This window comes from Vespa velutina, chromosome 1 (genome assembly GCF_912470025.1).
Source record: "Vespa velutina chromosome 1, iVesVel2.1, whole genome shotgun sequence".
NCBI classification, from domain to species: domain Eukaryota; kingdom Metazoa; phylum Arthropoda; class Insecta; order Hymenoptera; family Vespidae; genus Vespa; species Vespa velutina.
The window spans coordinates 14,706,415-14,731,395 of record NC_062188.1 but is presented as its reverse complement, the minus strand read 5'-3'; the positions used below and the strand labels follow the sequence as shown (position 1 = coordinate 14,731,395).

At 30.4% G+C, this 24,981-nt stretch overlaps 1 protein-coding gene across 5 annotated transcripts in view; it reads right to left on the bottom strand.

Moving 5' to 3' along the window:
• Positions 1-21,431, bottom strand: part of LOC124953443 (tRNA dimethylallyltransferase) — a 103,222-nt gene extending 81,791 nt beyond the window's left edge. Inside the window, exons 1-2 of one of the 5 annotated variants that reach the window (XM_047504879.1) lie at positions 21,082-21,431; positions 19,847-20,197 (exon numbers count right to left, since the gene is read on the bottom strand). In XM_047504879.1, the coding sequence (XP_047360835.1) occupies positions 19,847-20,011 (165 nt within the window). In that variant the 5' untranslated portion in view covers positions 20,012-20,197; positions 21,082-21,431. Of the gene's footprint in view, positions 1-19,846; positions 20,198-21,081 lie in introns of those variants that run through there. The other 4 variants (XM_047504821.1, XM_047504831.1, XM_047504841.1 and 1 more) reach the window with 4 other exon arrangements.
• Positions 21,432-24,981: the final 3,550 nt, after the last annotated feature.

The following is a 24,981-nucleotide window of genomic DNA, read 5'->3' as shown; positions in this document are numbered from 1 at the left end:
CATTGTCCGATTTTACTAAAATTTCAATAAGTCGAACAACGAACGTTCACATTAATACAAAATCAATTTAAAAGATCAATTTTAAAGATCAAAAGATAATTCAAAATGTAGAAAATCATGTTCTCGAATGGTTGGAAATTAAGATAACGTTCGAAATTTTTGAAAATTGTCGACTCTTTCGATTAATTTTAACTAAAGAGTAGAGAATATTATTGATATTAAATTTATGATGAGAGAGAGAGAGAGAGAAAGAGAGAGAGAGAGAGAAAGAGAGAGAGAGAGAGAGAGAGAGAGAGAGAGAGGGTGAAAAGTCGATTGTGCCAAGCGATTATTGATTTTCGTCTCATATCAAAGCAAAAGAAAATCGAATTTTTAAGATCGAGCGTGTACGTAATGTTTATGTGTCTATAAGAAAGAAAGAGAGAGAGAAAGTGAGAGAGAGAAGGAAGGAAAGATGCAGGACTCATTGATAAATTCGAGCAATCATTTGAACAATGTTCAATGCTGTGGAAACTAATTAACCGAATCATTAATTGGATCGTATCAAGTCCGCGATAGATCGGCCAATCGCGAGACCACCATCAAATGAGAAACGAATTCGTGTTCGTTTTATCGCTTCTCGTGTGGGTAACCTCGTGTAGCAATCAATTTCGTTGGCACGGCTCATTAAGAATTCCCGTTTGTATATTACTATGTATATAAAATGTGACGGAATAAAAAACCATCATTGGCGACCACGATGTCACGTGATGGCATTTGGAAGCAAATCAAAAGTTTCTATTTGAAAAAGTGTCGTCAAGTTTTTATTTCGATATCTGGCTATCGGTACGAAAAATTATTTAGCGGGAGCAAATGATACCCTTTTTTATCTTTCTTTCTTTCTTTCTTTCTTTCTTTTTATTTCTTTTTCCTCTTTTATTTATTTCTTTACCTATGCTTTCATTCATACTAATGGCACTGATAACTGAAGTAGCACTCACAAAGAGAAAGTCGCTCGTACGAAATATCTCGTGACCATGCACGTTACGTTACGTATACATTAAAAATTCGTTGATCTTTAAATGAGATAACTCGAAAATATATTTAGAGACGTGCTATCCTTTTAATGGAATCAATTGAAAAGAAATACGTGTAAATACTTTGTATCGAATTATATGTATAAAAAGCTGTGAAAAAACGATTACGCATGACGACGTTTGGATAAATGATAGTAATGATAATAGTAATAGTAATAGTAATAGGCTTGCATTCTATTTAGCATAATTAAAACTTCAGAAGAAGGTTATCATCGATTCGCCGTTTTTGACGGACCTCCTAACATTCGTTGTGTAATGCCGTCCGATTTCTTTCCTCACTTTTTTACTCGTTTTACGAACTAGTATACGATCACAGCTTGATTCGTACTCTCCAATCAGGTGACAAATTTTTTTTATCTCTACTCAATACCCGTATAATTTGTAATTTATAAACAGCTTTGATTGATTAAAAAAAAATCAATAAATATCCAAATAGAAAAGAAAATGTTATGAAATATTTTATCTCGTAATAAACGATTATCGACTAAATCTATTAAATGGTTAATAATATTAATTTTTGTTATTATATTATATGAACTACGAATAAAATATTAACATTTTATATATATATATATATATATATATATATATATATAAGCTTAAATATATGATCAATCGAAATATATGCAAGAATAAAAAAAAAAAAAAAGAAAAAAGAAAAAAATAATTGTTAGTATTATTTACGACTACGAAATGATCTCTATTAGCCCACCCAAGCGGTTAAATGTCAGCGATGAAATTATCGCCGTCAACAAAATCACGATATTATCAACTGCTTTTTTCTATTAAACTATTCGCGAAACTAAGACGAATCATCGTACATTAACGAGAAAAACGATGACTTATCCTTAACATCGTAGTTTCTCGGAGAAATATAAATCTTTGTTAAATCAAAATAAAAATAGAAACATCTTAATATCATCATCAAACATCAGAGAGCTTTCGAATAATTTTTAACGATAAAAAAAAGAAAAAAAAAAAAGAAAAAAAAAGAAAAGGAAAGAAAGGAAAAAGAAAAAAGAAAAATTGAATTTTGTAAAACATAGCTCGTGATATTCGTTCACTATGTAAAAAAATTCAACTGTCATCGTTCGAACTGAGTCATCATCGTAAGAGTGATTCAACGTGAATGTCGTTCATCTCTAAGAACGTGTGCGTATGTACTTAAATACATGAATATTAATCATCGTTAGATCATATTTGCGAACCCAACCACGGAGTAGTTCGAGAATCGAATTGACGAATCTTCCAACGCGCTTGAAGAAGAAATCGTATTTCATTACGAATGATAATTCATATCAATCGAATCGTTCGTTTATATTTGTTTACGACGAGCTTAAAAATAAATGAAAGTGAAAGAATGTCGAAAGAAAATCCCCGCGAGAAAATTCTCATACCGGATCTTTTCTTCGATCAATCGACGAAAAGAAAATACGAGGATAAAAAAAGACGAAATGAGCGTGGGAAACACTTACATGAAGAATTTTATTTAAATTGCTCGCACGAGGCTCGTGTTTCGTCGTCTTGAAGGAATAAATTAATAAAGTTGATTATGAATCATTCGTTCAAATTGTAAGTTCATTAAAATTCGCATACCATAAATAATTTTCCTTCCTATAATTAATGACATAAAAAGAGATTTTCCTATAATTAATTACATAAAAAGAAAAGAAAAAGAAAAGTAAAAAAATAATTCGCACATGATGCGTTTAGAAGCAGCGTCTCAAAAAGAAAGAAATTTTTAAAATAATAAAAAAAAATAAAAAATAAAAAATAAAAAAACAAATAAAGGAGGGGGAAAAAGCGTGGGAGTAATGAGATACAAAGTTGGCAGGTGTAAACTTGTTCGAACGAGCGAAGAGAGTTAAAAAAGATTACTACTCGAAATATAACCTTGGATGGACGAAAGAACGACCTTGATGTGCCAATTGCGCGAGCAATCACCGAAGAGAGGTCATCGACTACGAGCGAGCGGACACGATCCTTTCGCATTGATCACGAAACACTCAAAATCCCGTTCAAGTGCTCGATCTACAACATGCCTGTGATCGGCCAATGATCGGGTAACGATCGCTTCCCACTCTGAATTCTACCGCGAAACGACATCCTGATCTATATGACGATAAACTGAATGTTTTTTTTTTTTCATTCTTTCTTTCTGTCTCTCTCTCTCTCTCTCTCTCTCTCTTTCTCTCTTTGTCATTAATAAAAATTTTTCCATTATTAATTAACGCTATCTATTATTTTTCCTTCAGTATATACCATCATCCCTATTAGAAAGTGGATCAATAATACTCGTTTTTTCTCTCACTATTTTATCTCCCACTAAAAGAAACATAAAATCAATTCCTCCTCGGCAATACAAATTGCTACAGGACACTTTTAATTTAGAATCTCTTTCCATTAATATATATATATATATTTTTATTACGATCGAGACATACATATCGTGCAATTAAATCAGATGGTATACATGATTCTTTTAACATTCGGATTTACTCATACCATTCGATTACGTATTGAAAAGCTTTATCACATTCTAAAAGGGAAAATTCTATAAAACGTTATTCAAAAAATTCTATCATGAGGAAAAAGCAATTTGTATCAATAAAAGGAGTAACGAGTTATATTTTACGGGTTATTTTCAACTTTACGAGTTATATTTTTCTTTTTTAAACTTATGTAGAGACACGTGTTCTTGAAATATTCTCGTCTATGTAATACTAGAACTGTGTTAGAAAACTAAAAAAACGATAGTATCTAAGAGTGACGAACGATATTAGAAAGAAGAATAAAATAAAAGGATATGAAAAAAAAAAAAAGAGAAGGAAAAAAAATTAAAGAAAATAAGAAATGTAGCCGCTCGTAAAGATCATAATTAATGGATCGGTCTCAGTCAGGAATTATCTGACGGAGGTGTAGTGGTATCTATCGAAAGGAAACGACGTTCGCCATTAGTCAGCGCGAAAAAAGTTTCAGTCTTTGGAGGTTAGTGACCTCGCGAAAACGACGCGTATTTCCGTCCTCGAGCGTTTAACCCGTTGTCGCCCACACCACCACACCAGCAAAGCAATACCCATCGCCATTCCCATCAGCATTACCGGTAAAAGAAGAGACTCTTCTTGGAAGCCAAAGAAAAACTCTCATTAACGTCTTTCCACTTTCTCGTTTCACTGTTATCAACATTGCCACTTAAGTTCTCGCCCCGTGGAATGAGTTCAATTTCGTAACAGATAAATATAGTTTTGTTCGGTTAAATTGACTTGATTCAACTTATTTTTGCAATTACTTGCTTGAAATTAGACAAGAAAAATCGAGTATTATATTTAAATTATTCGTTCGATAACAAATGCTTGTTATTTGTTAAATGATAACAAAATAATTACTTTAAATATCTAATTTGCTAAAGTTAAAAGTACAAATGCATATACATATATATATATATATGTATATTTTTTTTTTTATTTTTATTACATTTCTCTCGATATTGTTCATTAATCTAAATTTCTTCTTAAAAATAAATCATAAGAAACACATTGTTTCCGACGTTAATTATACACCAAACAATGTTGTAATAATGTTTCTATCGAAAGTACAACATTTCTCGTGAAAAATAAAAATACATATAAAACTGCATGCTATAACGTGAAGTTCTAAGGAAACTAACGAAGTCTTAAGGAAGATCGAATTAACACTTGCACGATTCTTCGAGCTCTTACGTCTTCTTTCGTTACGGAAAAACCACGAGACGAGAGCCGGCGCCAAGCAATTGCTATTGCCGATGAATCAGTAACGTTTATCTCGGCGTAACGACGAAAACGTAACAAAGACATAAAAGAAAAAAAAAGAAAAATAAATAAAAAGGAAAAAAAAAAAAAAAAAAGGAAAAAAAAAGGGAGGAAAAAAAAAGAAACAGAGAGATACAGTTGCACTTTGTTTCACCCCCCACGCAAATTTTTTCCCGAGAAATCAAAAGCGTTGCTGTGATTATACGTGTTATTACGTTGTTATCACGTAACGTTGAGATTTGCGGACTTATATAAGTCGCCATTCTAATCGCGAGACGCGATAAAAAAAAAAAAAGAAAGAAAAAAAAGAAAAAATACCTTCGACCATGTACAAAGTAGCAATGAATTCTAACTCGTTATGCCGTTAATCATAAGCGTACAATAAGCTCTTCTTGGAACGCAATGTGATTTCAAGCTGATGACGCGTTCTTCTCGTTTCCTTTCAAATCAATGCAATTGATGTCGAGACTCTTCTGAAATTGCATATCTTAGAAAATTATTATGAATCGGCTCACGCGTCGTCTTACTAACTATTATACATTCATGCAGATTAGCGCAGAAAAGAATCGATCTAATCGTAAATCGTACGTAAATCAAACGAATTTCTGATTCGTTTTTTTTTTTTTTTTTTTTTTTTTTTTTTTTTTTGCTTTTTATTATTATTTTTTTTTTACTTAATAAACGTATTCAAATTTGTATAATTAAAAAGAAAACAATAGTGTATAGTGTTGATAATTATGAAAAAAAAAAAAAAAAAAAAAAAAAAAAAAAAAGAACAAATTAAGACGCGAGTCTCTTACTTCAATTACGTAACAAAGATAATATTAAAAAAAAAAGGGGAAAAAAAAAACAAGTAGAGAATCGTGAATGTACTAATATTCGCAACGACCACAATAATACCACTGAAACATAAGATTAGAAACTTCAGAGTCAAGGATAGTCGCCTTCTTTTAGCGGCAACGATATATGCGCTCAATGAATGTATAAATTCATGCATGAATGAAGGTTAAAGTCGACAATTTCTTACGTTAGACTACTACATACATCATCAAAACCACAGTAATAATGTTTATCTGATGAGTTAACCTGTTTAAACTTAACAAGCTTGGCACGAAACTGATACCAAGAAGAGGAACATTAGAATACGAAGTTTCCACTAACGTAATTACATGTCATCCCCGATAAAATATGAATATATTTATTCTGAATGCGATCGAATGAATACATTATGTATTCTTTTATCGAAAATCTTAAAAAACGTATTTTCCATTTACAATGTTCTTGTGATTTCCTTGTTTATCATGTATACATCCTAAGAAACATTTATATGCATATTTCTATGAATTTCCTCGTGTAAAATGCAGAACGAATGAACCGAGAAGTGAGAAATAAATGACTTCTGAATTGAACTTGCAAACGTTTCCCAGAATATTTTCTACCCTTTGACACTTACGAATTACGTAAGAAGAAAGAACGTTTACGGAATCGAAGGTTACTCGCAGCGATACCAATAAGTATTTAGAGAAAATATATAACCGATAAATCGAGCAATCGACGTTTCATTAGAAGCCATTATAGAGAAAATATATGTCATGTCCATGAATTTTTATCGTTTGCTTTTCCGATAGACAAAGGTGCATGTAATTTTCTTCGATCTCCTTATTCGATATAATTAGATAAATAGTTATTCTTGAGATTGTAAAATACAAGAACGAGATAAGCTTTGTTTTTCTTACGAATATAAACGATCAATAAACGTACAAATCGTACAGCTGTTTGATTCTCATCGAAATATAACTTCGAGATAATTTTATTATCGATTGTTGTCAACTTTGAAAATCCATAAGAATCCGTCGTCAGATAACGATCGAATAGTAAGGGAAATGCTAGTTCATAATAGTACGAATGATAAAATATAGCGAACTCTAACTATATATATTTTTAAAAGACGCGATCGAGGCGAGTCAGCGAGTCTGGCGTAGGCATTTGAGGCGAGTCTCTTAAGGACCATGTCGACGAAGAGCATCGTAAATTCGCGTCATCGGAGCGTGGATTTAAAACCGGTTGCCTCCGAGTACCTCTCGTGTGACCAGCTGAGTTCGATTTTTACCGTAATTCGAACGAACGCCGTACAAAAGGCTCGAAACATAATAACGAGAAAGGGCAAGAAAACCTCGACGAAAGATATTAAATTTCCTACGAAAATATTCCGAGAAAATACAAAATAAAAGTTATATAAATAATGATAAGAGTAACAAAGAATAACGTTTGTCTATTTAAAAAAAAAAGAGAGAGACATCAAGCAATCGTTATAAATATATTAACAATGTATTAACCAGTCAGATAAATCTATAAATCTTATGGTCCACGTCTCTCCGGAATCTCTTAATGATCGACCGATAAAAGTGATCGATCATTTCTGGTCCATTCGAGCTCTTTAAATCGTACACTGTGGCAACCAGTATTATGCTGACTATCCGATCGTTTCAGATCAAGTGGTTACAAATAGATAGATCATTTTTCTTACGCTCAGTGAGACCACTCATAAAGTTACTTCATCGAAAGTCGCTCGCTCTCTCTTTTTCTCTCTCTCTTCCTCCCTCTCTCTCTCTTTCTCAATCATGATCGACACGGCTTTTTTACCAGTGTAACTAATTATTAAGTAGTAAACAGGCACCAGAAATAACGCGGAAAACAACTTTAAACGGAAATTCTGCAAATATAGTCTGCGATTATATTCAATATCGATTTTTTCTATTACACGTAAGATAAACAAATTGCTGGAAGAAAAAAATAAAACTGTTGATTTCGAATATTGAACGAATGGTGTTGAACTGTATTACCTTAATCAATTTTGAAGCATTTATATACTTATAAGAAAGAAATAGATATAAATAAATTATATAAAATATATCTAATGCATGTGTAATATATATTTAACATACAAATTATATATAAAGATATAATACATTTATTAGAGAATGTTTATTATTATAATATAATAAATGTAATATATTAATATTATATGATATGATATATCACCAATTTATAACGATGGTTTAAATTAAATTAAAACATATATATATATATATATATATATATATATATATATATAAAAAGTACACTATACACAAACACACACAGACATAGAAGATGTAAAAAAAAATGAGCCCTAGAAAAGGAGAGAGTATCTCAAAAGAATCCAATCTGACTACATCCATCTAAAGGCCTAGTAAAAATTTCATAATTCGAAATCTTTTTTTTTTTTTTTTTTTTTTTTTTTCAGAAACGATTGACGGAACTGAAATGAACTGATCTTTTTTTTCTTTTTTTACTCAAAGATACATGTATTGAGAATCTTAAATAAAAACTCATCAAAAAATATCGAAAAATCAAAATAATATGGCCGCCATCAGTTGATGAATTATTTTTTGAGTCGTTCGACGGTGGACACTCTTCAACCGAAACGGTCCATCTAAAATCAAAAAACCAAATGATCTATTCAAGTTAGTAACAAATTCGAGTTATACATACGAAAAAGTTGTCATTTTTATATAATTATTAAAAAACAAAGATCAATTTAAAAAATATAAGATCCTGAACGATCTTCAAATGTTTCTCAGTGTATTTTGTGTAAATTTAAAAACAATCTATTGAAAGTTGACAATAAATACTCCATACGTTTAAAGTTTCAAGTACGGTTCTATTATTATTAAATGAAGAATTTTTAACTTTACTTGTAGTCGTCAATTCCAGGAACATATATGGAGCACCCATCCTTAGTGATCGATCAATTGGTCCTCTCTACTTCTTCTCAATTATTCGCGTCCATCATCTTTTTTTTTAATACTTCGAAATAATAATATTTTGCAAAAGACATTCGAAACACTTACCTATTGGGCTATTCACGATAAGATCATATGTGATCTAAATTCTATAACTTCGTTTTAAAGATATTTTTACAGATATTTTTAGAGATGTTGATCTGAAATTTTCAAAATATATTCTTAAGATTTGGAACTAATGAAAAATGCGGGAAAAAAAATTCTAAATGGATATAATCCCTTAAAAGTATTGAACAAGTTATGTTAATGCTAGAAAAAATGTTTCAGGAATTAAATTTAAGAAAAATGTTTGAAGAATTATTTTCTACTTCAGAAAAATACTTACAGCATTAATAAATCATTATCAGCTATTGTAGTCATGATGGTATTATATTCTACAAAGTAAGTTATATAAAGTCTTCTTGAAGTTTCTTTTAAAATATCAATTAAAGAGTGAGCATACGAGTGTATAGAATTATATCTAAATTTGTAATATCAATTCAATCACTCATGTTCCAATTACTGAAACTGTTAGATAGAGCGGTGGTTCTTATCTTCGATATATTTATAATGACCTCCTTTATCATAGCACGACGTCTGAATGCGTCAGTATTTTTAAACCCTGCATATAGGATATTCATAAAACATTTGATTAAATTTTGGAAGTTTATTTTACTATATAACTCCAAGGAAGAAATAATATCCTATAAAACCAGAACGATCCGAAAACGCTTGAACGTTAAACCAGATGCAAAAACGCTTCATATCCGTATTACAATCCTTCACTCATCATATTTGTTGACCGCAGCAAATGTTGGAAATGGCCTTCAGCATATTTATATTGTATCATGTTCTGCCGAACAAAAATCTCGACAGTATTCCAAATGCGATGACATCCATACAGAATACAATCACGTAGAACGTCTACGTTACGGACCAGTGTGGCATAAATAAGTTGTTTGAAGTATACCCAAAGAAAAAAAGTATGTAGGGGATTGATGTTCGGAAAACGTGTAGGCCAAGCAATGGTCCTCTTCTACCAATCCAACGATCAAAGTACCGTTGATCAAGATAATCCATGGCAGTATGACTAAAATGAGCGGAAGGCCCATTATGCACGAACCACATTTGACGACGCGTCTATAATGGAATATTGTCTAGTAACGTAAGTTACGTGTTTTCTAGAAATTGTCTATAATTGGCACAACTCAGCCTACGCGGCAGAAACCACGGTCCAATTAGATACTCGGCAATGATGCCAACCCAGACGTTCCACGAAAACTACGACCGATGCCGTGACTGTGAGGCAGCATTGCGGATTTGCATCTCCCCATTTATGAATATTATGTATGTTGATAGTTCACAACGGCATCGCGCATGAACTTTCTCTAATCTCTGTGAAAAGCACATAGAACTACTGAAAATGAGGTCTATAATGCATCATTGTAAATATCGGCCACAAAACATGGCTTGTCGAGGGTATGCAGTCAGCTGGCGAAAATGCCTGCACCCGTTGCACATGATATGGATAGAGAGAAGCTATTCCCATGGAACTCTTCACACACTCTTATGTGAAACAGCAATATTACCGATTATCTGTCGTATAAACTTTCCCACTTCTTCTAAGATCCTGCCAAGCACCTGCTCTTCAACCTGGGGTGTTCGAACATACCTTTCACGGCCCCTATCAGTGATGCGAAGCTGAAAGCATCCTGTCTTTCAAAAGCGCTGATAAATAGCCACAAATGTATACTTTCTTGGACATCGTCGGTATGGATAAGATTCTCGATAAAGACACTGAGGTGCTGTTTCCATTTGTTCGTTCATGCATGAAATAGATGTCTCTCATCTTGCCGTTTGAATACAGAAGATACATGGTCTTTGTAATACTAAACTCTACGAACACACAAACTCTCTCGTATACACTTCATTACGAATTACTCCAATGATCATAATGATTTATCAACACCAACTGACGTGCACTATAACTCGGATAAGATATGATTCCGGACCTACGTTCATATAAACTCATTTCTTTTTCAGAATTAATAGAACACGCTCGTTAAATATAAACAAGACATTTCAGAAATGATATATCAAGAGAAAATAATATATACATATAATATACAAATTATAACTTCCAATTAATGTATGAGAACAAATAGATAATAGCGAAATTTCAATATGACGAATCGTTCGATAAATATTAGGTCAGCTATTACGAATTCAAGGACCATCGAGGTTGGTCCCTTTCCCTCTAGAACAAATAGAAACGAAATTAGAGAGATAGAAACAACAGTAATAATAGCACGTGACCGTCTTAACGTAACGTGCCTTCAGGGGCCTTTAACATTCCACTATCACATTGACACGCCCCTGTATAGGCGAGAATTTAAAGGGCAACCGAAAGGACCAGTGTGTATGTGCGCACGTGCGTTTTTTTTTTCTTTTTTTTTTTTTCTTTACTCGACATTCCTACTACTCCTACTCCTCGTGCTTTGACCGATCGAAAGCGGGAATGACACGTACTCATTTAGTTAATTATCCAATGGATATATCTATCTTTCTATTTTAAAGTAGCAACGAATCATACACTTTCTACAAAATGTTCCAATCGTTTTCAGATTGCTGATATATTTGACAGAAGAAAAAACGTTGGAAAATTAATGAAAGAAAAGATCGATAAATCGATCCACTTTATCATTTTTCGTTAATTCTTTTTTAACCTCTGAATAATGCAATCTAACTTCGAAATTGAACGTTCATATATACGTCTTATTTTATTTTCTTTCTTTTTTCTTTTCTTTTTTTTTTTCTCTCTTTTTTCGGCCACAAACTTAATCGTCATTATTATATTAAAAATTGTTATATTTGATATAAATATTACGTCACATAATTAGTATATATAATTTTCGTTTGGATGTGAAAGAAAATTAAATTACGGAGGATCGATTGTTTTTTTCTTTTTTACTTTTTCTTATTACTTCTTATAAAATATCTACTGTTTGTAGAGGTAACATTGATCGATTCACGAGAGAGGGAATTTAGAGGTATACGCAAGAGTGACATTGTCTTATCGATAAAGAAAGAAAGAAAGAAAGAAAGAAAAAAAGAAGCTAACAAATATGCGTATATATGTTATGTACAATTATTTACATTTTATATACAATTTACAACTTTCTACGTTAGAGTTCGTAGTACAGAACACGTTTCATGAGTAAGTATACGAAACGCTTCGCAAGAGAACATTAATGTTCGTGAATTTTCATAATCAAATATTTTCTCTTCATGCGCGTCATTGTGCCAAGGTCGCAGAAGAAGAATATTTTGTCGATCGGGAAATTTTAGTTTCTTTTTTTCTTGCTCAAAAAAAAAAAAAAAAAAAAAAAAAAAAAAAAAATGAAAAACAAACCGAACGCAAGAAAATTATAAATACTACGTATGTGCGAAAATATAAAAATGTATGAATCACCCAGCTCTTACAAATTTTAATAAAGTTAATCTTTTATAATTCAATCGTTTTTTTTTTTTGTCAAAGAAAAAATGTTCTAACGTGAAAAACTTTAAGTATAACTTATATTGGTATAATTATACTATATTATAATAATACCTATTATATATATTAAGTAATTGATGCAAATATTGGAATAATAATTATTAGATAATTTTTTATCGATAGTAATTTAAATATACAAATTTTTTAACCGATAAGTTACCTGTTAAAATACATTTCCACGCCCAAAAGATATCGAATACGGTTTCAACATGATGGATGTCCGGCTCATGCAATGCATCAAATGCCAATCTTTTGTGAATTTTTTTTCTATTCGAAATCACGTAAAAGTCATAGTATCATAGATCATTAGATTTGTCTTGACGTTTACTATAACGTCACATTATAAGGAACAGATGTTAATATAAAAAAAAAAAAAGAAAAGAAAATGACGATGACCTTGATATAGCATTCAAAATGATCTTGGAGGGATATTTTTTTATCATCGCCAGATGCACGCCCTGAAACCATATAACCTCCTCTTAGTCATTTTTCTTTCTTTCATAAGCGGTGGAAATAATTTAGATATACAACTTAATTGAGACATCCTATATACTTATATATGAGTACTTTAATATAAATTATATATATGTATATATATATATATATATATATATATATATATTTATTAAACATTAATTTTCAAGATATGAACGAACCGTAATGTTTTTATAACGCAATAATAAAAAAAAATAAAAAGAAAAAATAATATAAAGATATGAATGCGTGACTTCGAAGTTATATGACGCTATAGAAGTTTAATGTAAAAATAAAATCGAGAAGCTATTTCTACTTGTTTGCTGTAGAAAAAAAAAGAAAAAAAAATAAAAAGAACGAAAAAAAAAAGAAAAAGAAAAAGAAAAGACAAAAAAAAAAGAAACAGGAAGTATTAAAATTTATTCGATCAAATTATCTCTCCTTTTTCTTTTCACCCGATCGCAGCTATAAAATTAAGCTAAATTTATTCGCTTATCGTAAAAAAAAAGAAAAAAAGGAAAAAGAAAAAGAAAAAAGAAAAAAGAAAAAAAAAAGAAAAAGAACAAGAAAAAAAAAAAAGGAAAAGAAAAAAGAACTATTTGATCGTCGTGGGTGTTCGACTCGACCTACTACATGAAAGTAAAAAAATGTTGGAGTTTATTGGATCGTTATCCACCCAGCAGCCTTCTCTTCGATTTTCTCGTTTTTTTTTTTCCTTTTTTTTTTTTGTGCTATTACTATCTATCGCGTCATGTATGTTGAATATCTATTAAAGATCGAGTATCTAATCCTGACGCTCCATTTTCCACGAGGAGAGCCGATTTAAAAGAGATCCTTACTGGTTAATATTATTATAACCGCCAGCAATTACCCGTTTCTATCGGTACCAGCTAGAAAACGAGATACCACTATGCGAACTACGACGTTTGCCCGTTCCACAAATTGTTAACTAATTGTTATCTTTTCATGCTCCCTTACGCGAACACCGCTAAACTCTCGCGGCGCGTATTTAATAGAAGGTTTCGCGCAAACGTTCACTTTCTCATGTCTATTTCTCTCTCTCTCTCTCTCTCTCTCTCTCTCTCTCTCTCTCTCTCTCTCTCTCTCTCTCTCTTTCTATTTTTCTCATTCTCTCTCGATCTTGATTTGCCCCATTCGATCTCTATATAATTTTCACTAAGTTGTAAAAATTTCACGATAAAGATAACAGATGAAATCAATAATATACCGGGTATATCATAATTAATATCACGAACACTTATTTCATATTATCTAACAATTTCTTAATCATAATCTCATGGATTCGTTAAAAAAGAATATACTGTGTATTATATCGTCCTTTACAAAAATTCGAATCTTAAGATTATTAAGAAGAGAAGAGGAAGTGTTGGAAAAAAAAAGGAAAAAAAAAATTGGTTAAAATAGGGAATTTATATCGTAGATAATGATAAGATCGACGAATTAAAATTATGAAAGAACGAATCTGTTGTGAAAATAGTATCATGACGCGTACGATCTTCTAAGAAACTTCAGCGCGACATTAAAATTCTACGCGTTGAATATTCCATGCGTACTACTACTACGCACGACCGTTTATAGCAGCCTGTTTGCTAGAATCGGATAAAATATTATTTCCCGAGTTCTTTCGAAGAGAAAAGATTCCGTTCAAACTGGGAAAAAAAAAAAAAAGAACTATTCTTTCGCAATACTCATCTCTAGCTGACGTCTAAATATTATCAGTTTTTCCACGTCGAATTCCTATTCTTTTTATCGCGAGAAATTAATTTACAAGTTATCTCAATGTATGTTTTTCTTTTTTTTCTTTTTCTTTTTTCTTTTTTTTTCTTTTTTTTTTTTTTTTTTCCTTTAAAGAACATAATTCAATTTATCGTCGCTCGCAAAATCACGTTTTGCCAGTCTAAGCATCCCCATGAGAGATTCTTGTCAGGGGCGTTTGCTATCTTGCAAGAAAAGTGTTCACCTTAGTAATAAAGATGAAAAAAAAGGGAAGACAAAAATTAAATGAGAAAAAAGTATAGACGAATTCCAGGAAGCATTCTAATGTGAATTTTACTAAACAAAAAATTATATAGACTGTCTGATATTTATATTATTAACAATAACAGATGATTTCAATTTTTTTTTAAATATAAAAATCCTTTTTCATGATTATGATTCAACCATAATATACATAATATATAAAATGTTTATATTTTACATAGGAATATCATATGTTGTTAGAAAAAAAAAAAAATAAATAAAAGCAAATTTCAAAATAATTCATTTGATGAAATCATAATCATGAGAAGACCACTCTATGCTACAAAATTATTAACAGTATTTGTTATATGAGCCGTTCACTTACCAAATCGATTAACTCGATAAAACAAGAAGCGGAGGAATGTGATGAAATAATATAAATGGCTTTTTAAAAATATCTTTAAAATCTAAATTCAAATAAACATTGTAGAATGTATAAAGACCTTGCTGCTGCGCTTGAATTGCATTATTGCAACGATTTACATTAGAGTACGGAGTCAATTAAATTGACCTCTGAAACAAATTTTGTCATTTAATGGTATTAAATAATGAAAATTAGAGAAATTTATTATGAATATAAAAAATGAGGACTCTATCAAGTGTTTTGACAGATAAATTTCTTAAAATTCAAAAAGTAGAGTTAATCAATTTTGTTTTTGAAATCTCATATATATATATATATATATATATATATATATATATGTATGTTATGTTATATTATATATAGGGAAGAGAGAGAAAGAGAAGAGAAGGGAGTTTTATAGGTATTTCAGGGTATATAATGAATAATATAAAACGAAATTCTATATTTTTTCATTATTATAATAAATATATATCATATAATCATATATGATAATAGTGATACAAAATGATGATAATGAAAAAATATAAAATTTCATAAATCGTTGACAACAATTAGTCCAAAGTTAAATTTTGCCCTGCCACCCTAACCGGGTGGTAAAAAATTTTTCGCGTGGGAGAAAAAATTAAAAGAAGAAATAGAAGGCAACATTTTCGGGCGTGGCGTTTTGCCCGCGCGAAAATTTGCAGAGATATCTTTTTTCGGCGTGCGTGTGGGTAGACGAAAAGAGTACACGTGGCCTCCTCCTCCTTCTCCTCCTTCTCCTCCTTCTTTCTTTATACTTATGTACACACGTACGATCAGAAGAAGAGCGATCGCATGGTCATGCCTAAGAGAAACGACTTCTACACGAAGATTCTGCTCTGATTTCGAAAGAACACGTGATTTATGCACGCGAATAAACTCGTGCTTTACGTGCGCCTGCGATCAGACGAGCTACCGCAACATCATCATTAGAAAAATAATCTTGTCAAAAGTTAAACGTTTAAAAAAATATATTTGAAAAATGATATTTAAAAAAATATATATACATATTTCTTTTCTTTTTTTTTTTTTTTTTGTTTTTAATATCAACTCAAAATATGTATCTCTGAAAGATGATTCAAAAAAGTAATAAAGCAAATTTTTTTTTTAATGACTTTCTCTAATTACAGATTTGATATATTACAATTCACACGCACACACACGCATATATATATATTTGATATAATTTATATTACATCAATATAGAAAAGTTAATCGAATTTTTCAATCGTTCTTAATTAAATGAATTTTTATAATCTTCTGTGCTGTTGTATTTCGACAAAAAAGAAAAATTAACAAAATCAATGAAATTTTCATGACTTTCTATCTACGATAGACGAATGAATTTTTATTATCTGAATTATACGTATAATGTATCTTCCACGTTTACCCAGTTGATTAAGTGCGAATTTGATTTTGATAACGCACGTATAAATTTCTAAATGCGTTATCAACTTTACCAAATCTTTCATTACGATAGTTTCCCAGTAACGTCTATCTTACATGTACTCGTGTTATATATCGACAGTTCGATAAACGACAAGTTGAAGGAAAATAAAAGAACTCGAGGACAATGTGGTGGAGAAGAGCTAGAAGCCTTTCAAATGTCTCCAGTGAAAGTGATATCGTGCGTGGAAAAATTAAAGTATTATATTGCACAAATACCCGACGATCGAGAAAAATCTATATACTATCGATGTGTGAGAATTTCATCCGTAATCTTTTTCGTCGTTTTGAAAGTGAACCAAATCCGATACGAGATACTCGTAGTATCACGTGAACGAAAAAAAAGAAAAAAAAAAAAAAAAAGAAAAGAAATAAAAAAGAAAGAAAAAAGAAAAGAAAAGGAATTAACCTCTTCAAGAACACAGCCACGTACTATATTTATACGTTTAGTCTTTTTTTTTCTTTCTTTCTTTCGAAATGTGTCAACGCGTTTTATTCGTATGTGTCTGTGTGTGTGTGTATATATATATATATATATATATATATATATATATATTCTCAATACTTTGCAAATACTATTTCTTTCTTTTTCTATTTAGAATGAAGCAATATATATATAATTATAAATGTTAAATTAGATCCATTTTTTCAACTACAAAAAAAAAAAAAAGAAAGAAAAAAAAAGAAGAAAATATCGTTCCAGATAAAATTAATAAATGTTTTCTAGAATTTGTAATAGATAATTACTTGAAGATATTCTAACAAATATTATTTGTTATCCAAAACTAATGTACATAATACAGATGAAATCACGCAAGGAAATATCTGAAGATATCGAAGAAAGAAAGAAAAAAAAAGAAGAGAAAAAAATTGAAGATCATCGGGCACTCCCACGCGTGGCCTTGGTCTCTCTCTCTCTCTCTCTCTCTCTCTCTCTCTCTCTCTCTCTCTCTCTCTCGACGTTCTCGTCTCGATCGAAATACAAACGATTTGGACGTTTTAGCGAAGGCGAATGCTGACAAAGGCGAGTCAAAAGAGAAGGGAAAATGAGAGACGAACGACCGGCCAAGTTCACGGCTAAATTCCACTCTGTTTTCAACTTATTCGCGTCCTTTCATGTCAGAATTTTCAAAGACGGCTTAAACGGCATTAAACATTCTCTGCGCGTATGAGGTCTCGTGACGTTACGAAAACCGAGAAGCAACTACTTGCTCGAAATTCTTTACTGTTAGTGTGCGTGTACCATGAGAAATATCTTTGTTCGACTAGAACTGACAGGAAAAAAAAAACAAAAAAATCATTTTAATTCTTAAATGTCGTTAACTTTAATAAAATTTTAATCCTTATTTCATAATGACAACATATTACGGTTTAATGTAATTCAATGTAACAATGTAATATTTTATCAAATTTCTTTGAAAAATTTCTTATCAAATTTTTAAAAACAATAATCAAATTTTTATTATTATTTCTATTTGATTATTTACTAAATAGTTAATATTTATAATATATTTTTCTTCAAAATGCATTTAAGAATAAAAGAAAATGCATGATATATTAAAAAAGATTAGAAAATTGAATCAGCTTCTTATTAAAAAAATATTATAAAACGTTTGCCAATCAATTCCAAACAATTTTTTGTGAATGTTAAGTAAGAAATGTTTCTAAAGGATAATAAATAAAAAAGATGCAATTGGCAGGACTATTGCCAATTGGAATAAGAGCGAATAATAAATTAATTCAAACTCTTTAAAACGAAATGGTAAGAAAAATTCAAAAATTAATCACGTTAATTATAAAATTATTAATCTTTTTCTTTTACAATATTTCATTCGAATGAGATATTTTCGTTCATTCGATATTTAAATCATCCCTTCTAATTCGTTCGATGTATAATAATATATATTTATTATGATAAATTAATCTAAGTACGTCGATCTATTATATATATATATATATATATATATATATATATATATATATATAGATTTTATAAATATTATATTTAAATTAACTTTACGCCATCATAGAAACGTTAATATAACTATAGAAATACTTTTACGAGAATTATTAATAAACTTTTGCATTAAAAGATGTTTAAGGAAGTAAAAAATCAACTGTACGTTTAATCCAAGTAATCATTTATTCCACGAGAAGCATCTTTTGACCGAACTTCTAATTACGAGCGAGGCATTTCCGCATGGCTGTGCCTAAACACACAAGCAAATAACGGAAAGCGGTACGCTTGAGTATCCTCAAAAGATGGATACAAAAGAAAAGGAAAGGAAAGAAAAGGAAAGGAATCTCTGATATTGTATTAGTTCAAGATTAGAAAGTAACGTTTCGAAGGATTTAAAACAAAACAAAAAAATAATGAATTTTGTTAAAAACAAGCTTGAACAAAAGCGATTTAAATATATGCAAATGAAAAAAAAAATAAATTTTTTTATATATTGATTGTCTTGACAACGTTATAGAATTAAGATTTATGTGTGATCTCATGAAAAAAGCTATAATTATTTGGTAAAATCTCGATAAATTAAAATATGACCTGAAAGTTACACGTGTCGATAGAGGGTTAAAACAAAAATCAACATTAGGATTAATTAACTACAGACTATCTAAAAAATAATAATTAATAAAAAGAAATAAAAATGAATATTCGTACCAATGTATTTCAAATGTATAGTTTCACGGTAAAAATTCTATGACTAATTTCATAGTAAAATTTCAAATCTCGTCAGCAATATTGTCGCCTGACGATAACGAAAATAAAACAAAAAAGAAGGGGGAAAAAAAAGAAAAAAAAAAAAAAAAAGAAAAATACAAAAATAAAAGGAACGGTAAACGAAGAAAAAACGCAAGGGTATCGTATATTGTATCTCACAAAACGTGGACGTCACATACATAATAAAAAAAAAAATCAACGCCTGTATATAAACACACAAGCCAAGCTCTTATTCCATTATATGCACATGTACGCAAGCACGCACGTATACACGTGTATCTTGGTCATTGATTATTCGTTACTTCACGAGGAGAATATTGTCCTTGGTAATCGAAGTTACACAGTAACTGTTTCGTCGTAACGTAAAACTGCGTTGAAAGAGAATAACGAGAGAAAACAAAAAGAAACGAGAAGAAAGGGACAAAATCTAAGTTACGAAGCACGTAAAATTAAAGAACAAGAACGACATAACCTTTTCACGTTGTTCGTTTACTTACATTGTCGAAAAACAAAATGTCCGATCACTCACCTGCATACTATCCGCCGATATTATTTCCCCGCAGAATCTTCGTGCCAATTCAATCCCAAGTTTGGATTTTCCTGAGCCAGTTGAACCCAAAATCACTAATATCGGAACTCGCGACATTTTCATTTCACTGTTCTCGTATATCTTTCTATTTCGTTTACTGCGCATGCGCTTTCTCGATCTGAGCGTTCCACACAGTTCCACTCGTTCCGTTTATCCGAGACACGATGGTACACGATCCGAGCGCGCTTCTTTTCAAATTCATTTCTAGCATATGCATGCTTCCTTTTTAATTCAACGATCGTTAAAAGTCTTATAATAGATCAATCTTACAATCTGACAGCTTTTATTCATCTTTCAATTAAATAAATGTAAAATTGATAAAAGAAAATTTTTTAATAATAAAACTTGAAATGTAATTTATTTTTAATTAACAAACCATTATACGAATCTTTCTATATATATATATATGTATGTATAATTTATAAATTATGATAAAACCATTAAAAAGAATTCTCTTTTAATTTTTTTTTGTCGTTTTATCGGCTGTCTTAATTTTTCTTCTCAAAAATATTTTTTATCGAATTAAACAAAATACAAGATGGGCTATAAGTCAGTTGACAAAAATATGTTATTGTAAATAAATTTAATTTACAAACGTTAAACTATACAAATAACATTTAATATGTGATGATTCATAGATCTCATTTTTAAATTGAAAATGAAATAAGACACTTTCTGCATTTAATGTATGTTAGCAACACGTTATTGCAATGTTTTTGTATTAAATGTTATTTGTATAATTTAACGTTTCTAAATTAAACCTATTTAATAATAGCGGATTTTTGTCAACTAATTTATGGATTACCCTATGTATAAAATTGATATACGAACAAAAAAAAAGTGTCATGTAGTATATATCAGAATCGTCTCGTTTTTGTTCTCATATAACTACAAATACAAACATCTTTTATTAATAATATAAAATTATGATATTAAAGACGAATGTAATAAGACTTTTCAAAAAAATCAAATTATAAAATGAATTCTACGTAAATTACTTTCCCAAAAAATGACAATAAATCGTATTATGTATTTATATACAGTGTAGAAATATATCAGCATTAAAGATATTGTTTAATACCCACGAGAATTACAAAAGTTTTATTTATGATATATGCTAAACAAAGTTCTATGACATAATGTTTTATTTCAATTTAATTTGTGAAAATACATACGTTTATTAACCCTCTTACGTCTCGTCACTATGAAATATATTTACGATATATAACAACGACAATCATAATGAAAAAAAGGAACAAAGAAGAACAAACAAATGATTTTTTTTTTCATATTATATACAAAGGTCACTTCCTCGAATCTGAATTCGTTCTTATAAAACTCGTCTTTTCGTTATCGTACAAATTGTTGTAAACGTCTGTCAGATCTTGCGAATTTATCAATAATGATCGATGAAGATCTAGACTCGTTCTAATGTGACACTTTAAATAAACGTATATCGCGAGGTAGATGATTCGTTACAAAAATAAACCAGACTCGACGCATCCTCGTACCACGTCATCGATGATACTGCTTGCAACCTATCTTTCTATGTATATGTCTATGCTTCTATCTATCTCTGTCTCTATCTTTATCTCGTATTACTTGAATTCGTTCGAAACGATTGCACCATCGACGACATAAGTTTCGTCTGATTCACGAAAATGACGACTAATGATATTCATTTTCTCGTATATGTAACGTCTTTATTTCTAGTACGTGCGGATAATTGACCTTAAAGATCAGTTGCACGCATTTACTCAAAATGTCATTGAGAGTTCATTTATTATCGATACTTTATTGTATATATGCCACTTATATAGCTACTTACACATGCGTATTTATGATATCTATATAAAAAATAAAATGAACACGCATTTACGACTTTATCTTTATTTAGTTATTACAAAATATTACTCAATATAATCTCGTTAATAAAAATGTACAAATCGCATTCTGAAATATTTAATATTTCAATGATATTTTCTTTATTTTCTCTACTTCGATGATAAATACCAGCAAATGAATTATACGAATTTGAATTACAACTTACGATTATCATCGGATTGTGCTCATTATTAATGTGATTAATGTGTTGAACGTTAACGACTTTATCGGTCTGAAAAAACTTTAGACATAAAATCAAATGAATTTTTATGGGTTTGTTAAAGAATACAACAAATTAAACTAGACTTTTTGGCAAGGCATCAAAACGTTTGCAACGTATTTATAAATCGATTTACGTTCGCTCGAGAGATAAATGATCGATTTCCAATTTTACCAATTCCTCTCGTGAACGATATGTCGTAATTTAATTATAGGGTGCCCTGAATGAATCGGTCACCGTCGCGCGTACAAAAATACGTTTATAGGATATATATATATATATATATATATATATATATATATATATATATATATATATGTATCTCGAAAGGGAGGGAACGTGATCGAAATAATCGTGAATTCGTTCCGCCATAAACGGAATCGTCGGTCAAATACTTTATGCAAGACATTTTAATTATCATCGCACTTTTAGTCACGCGAACCAAATATCAATTATCCTCCTACTAACAAAGTATTCGCCATTTAATATTTTATCAATCGAAACGTCGTCGTATACAATAGTTCGTTCGGTTGAAACAACTTTCAGAAAAGTTCTTTCTGTAGAAGTCATACTTTTCGAAAAGTTTTGACGCGAACGAAGACAAACTCGGCATATTTCCGATGTATAAAGCAATAACGGAATGATAACGAACTCGTTATGTTAGCAAAAATTTCTTTCACGTTTCTCTCATTTTTTTTTCCTCAAACGATCAATCGTGACTCTAATGAGTTTCCTACAACGTGAACGGAGAAGTTACAACGGTGAAGTAATAATTGGTCGAATTTTTCGAATTGACTTGAATTAATTATGCTATTAAAAGAATGATCCAGGTAACATTAAGAATAATACAATAAAGTTATGTAATATAAAAATGCACGACATATATATATATATACAGGGTGTTTAAAAAAACATTCAATATTTCTATAGTACATAGAACACATTATACTCAGTAAAAAAGTCTTAATAAACATAAGATGAAAGGTCAATCATTTCTGAGATATAAACATTTTTATATACTATTATTATGATTGACTTACTATTGACTTTTCGATTTACAGAAGGTGTTCTACATATCCTCCTTCCATTTCCATTCACACTTGGCCTCTTTTTCTTAGACAGTTGCAATATCTTTTCAAAAATTCCACATCTTTGTCAGATGATTTCAAAAGCATTGCATAATACTTTTAAGTTATTTATCGGCGAAGAATACATTTTGCTTTTCAAATATTCTTATAGAAAGGAATCCAAAGGATTGAAATCAGGAGATTAAGGGGGCCATGTAACTGGTCCACCATCTTTCCAATTCACCTTTGACTGAAATGAATCTAATTCGCAAAGACATTGGTGAAACAGTGCATGAGAGGGAATTCTTTAATATAAATCACGAAATATTATTATATAGGAAACTTTTCCATATAAACTACGTTTTCTAAAAAAAACTGCGTTGCAATTAAAAACAGTTGCTGATGACTAATTGCCGATGTAATTTTGAATATTGAATGTGGACATTCGTGTTTATATCTTAGAAACGACTGACCTTTCGACCTATCTTTACTAAAACTTTTTTTACTCAGTATAGTGTATTCCATATACCGTATAAATATTTAATGTTTTTCTTTTTTGAACACCTTGTATATATATTAATTATAATATAAAAATAATATATAAGTGATATAAAGTCTTACAATGTCATGCGATATGGTGTGTCATTAAAAGTCAGGGTTAAAGAAATCCGTGAATGGCACAAGTTTTTACCGCCAAAAACATTTTGATTAGTGAACGATGAGATAAGAAGAACCGACGCAACCGCAACTGCCACGTAACGGACTGATTATTCTATCAGTCAATGCCCTCGTACTTTCGAAATCTCATTGGCGTATCTCCGATCTATCGAATTATCTCTTACCGGAGTCGATGAAGGCTATCTATTCAGCATCTTTCACAACTTTTCTTAGATAAGATAGATCCTTTCCTTTATCGTTATTCAGGTCAGTAATCGAAGCGTGAAACGATTTTGCTATTCGTTTCTATCCTTCTATCCTTTGACTTTCTAATGATGATAAAAAAGTTTCTTCATAATAATGTTAAAATTTATTCTTAATAACAATAATAATAATAATAATAATAATAATAGTAATAGTAATAATAATAATAATAATAATAATAATAATAATAATAATAATAATAATAATAATAATAATATTAATAATAATATTAATAATAAGATGACACGAGAAAACATTAACAACAATTAACATGGTTATTCATGAATATACACGCTAATATACGTTCTATGAAAATTATATCGTAGAACGCGTAAAATAATTTGGCCGACATTCACAAGATGCAAATTAGAAAATGTTTGTAATAGATCGTAAGACGATGAAGGGATTTAGGATCGAGACAGACGTCGTACGCTAAATTTACGCTTAACAAAGGTTGCGTCGTTGGTCGATCCCATCGAAGAGATGTACGTAAGTACTCGCGGGATGTGTGATACCCGTTAATTTTATTAGCAATGACGAAACAACAACGACGGCCTAGCCCTCTGCTTTCCATAATTCTCACATTTAATCGCCTAATCGCGGCACGGAGTTGGACGAAGCAACGCTGAGAAATTTCTACGAGGACACGTGAAGTAGTTAAATAAAAAATTAAGATAAAATAAAATAAAATAAAATAACATGAAATAAAAAAGAGAAAAAAGAAAGAATTATAAAAATTCATCAAACATCCAAGGGTAATAAACTTTGTCGTTCAATCATTTAATACCCGTCCCCCTTTTAATTATTTTATCTTTCTTCTTTTTTTTTCTTTTTTGATACGCCATCTTACTCATTGTACAAACTGCCATTAAATTTCCCTCGTTGGTCAGAGACACTTCAATACTACGCTCGTTGCATCCACAGCACAGAGTTATATCCATCTTTACGACGTGAAATTAATTCAACCGCCGAAATAAAGACTG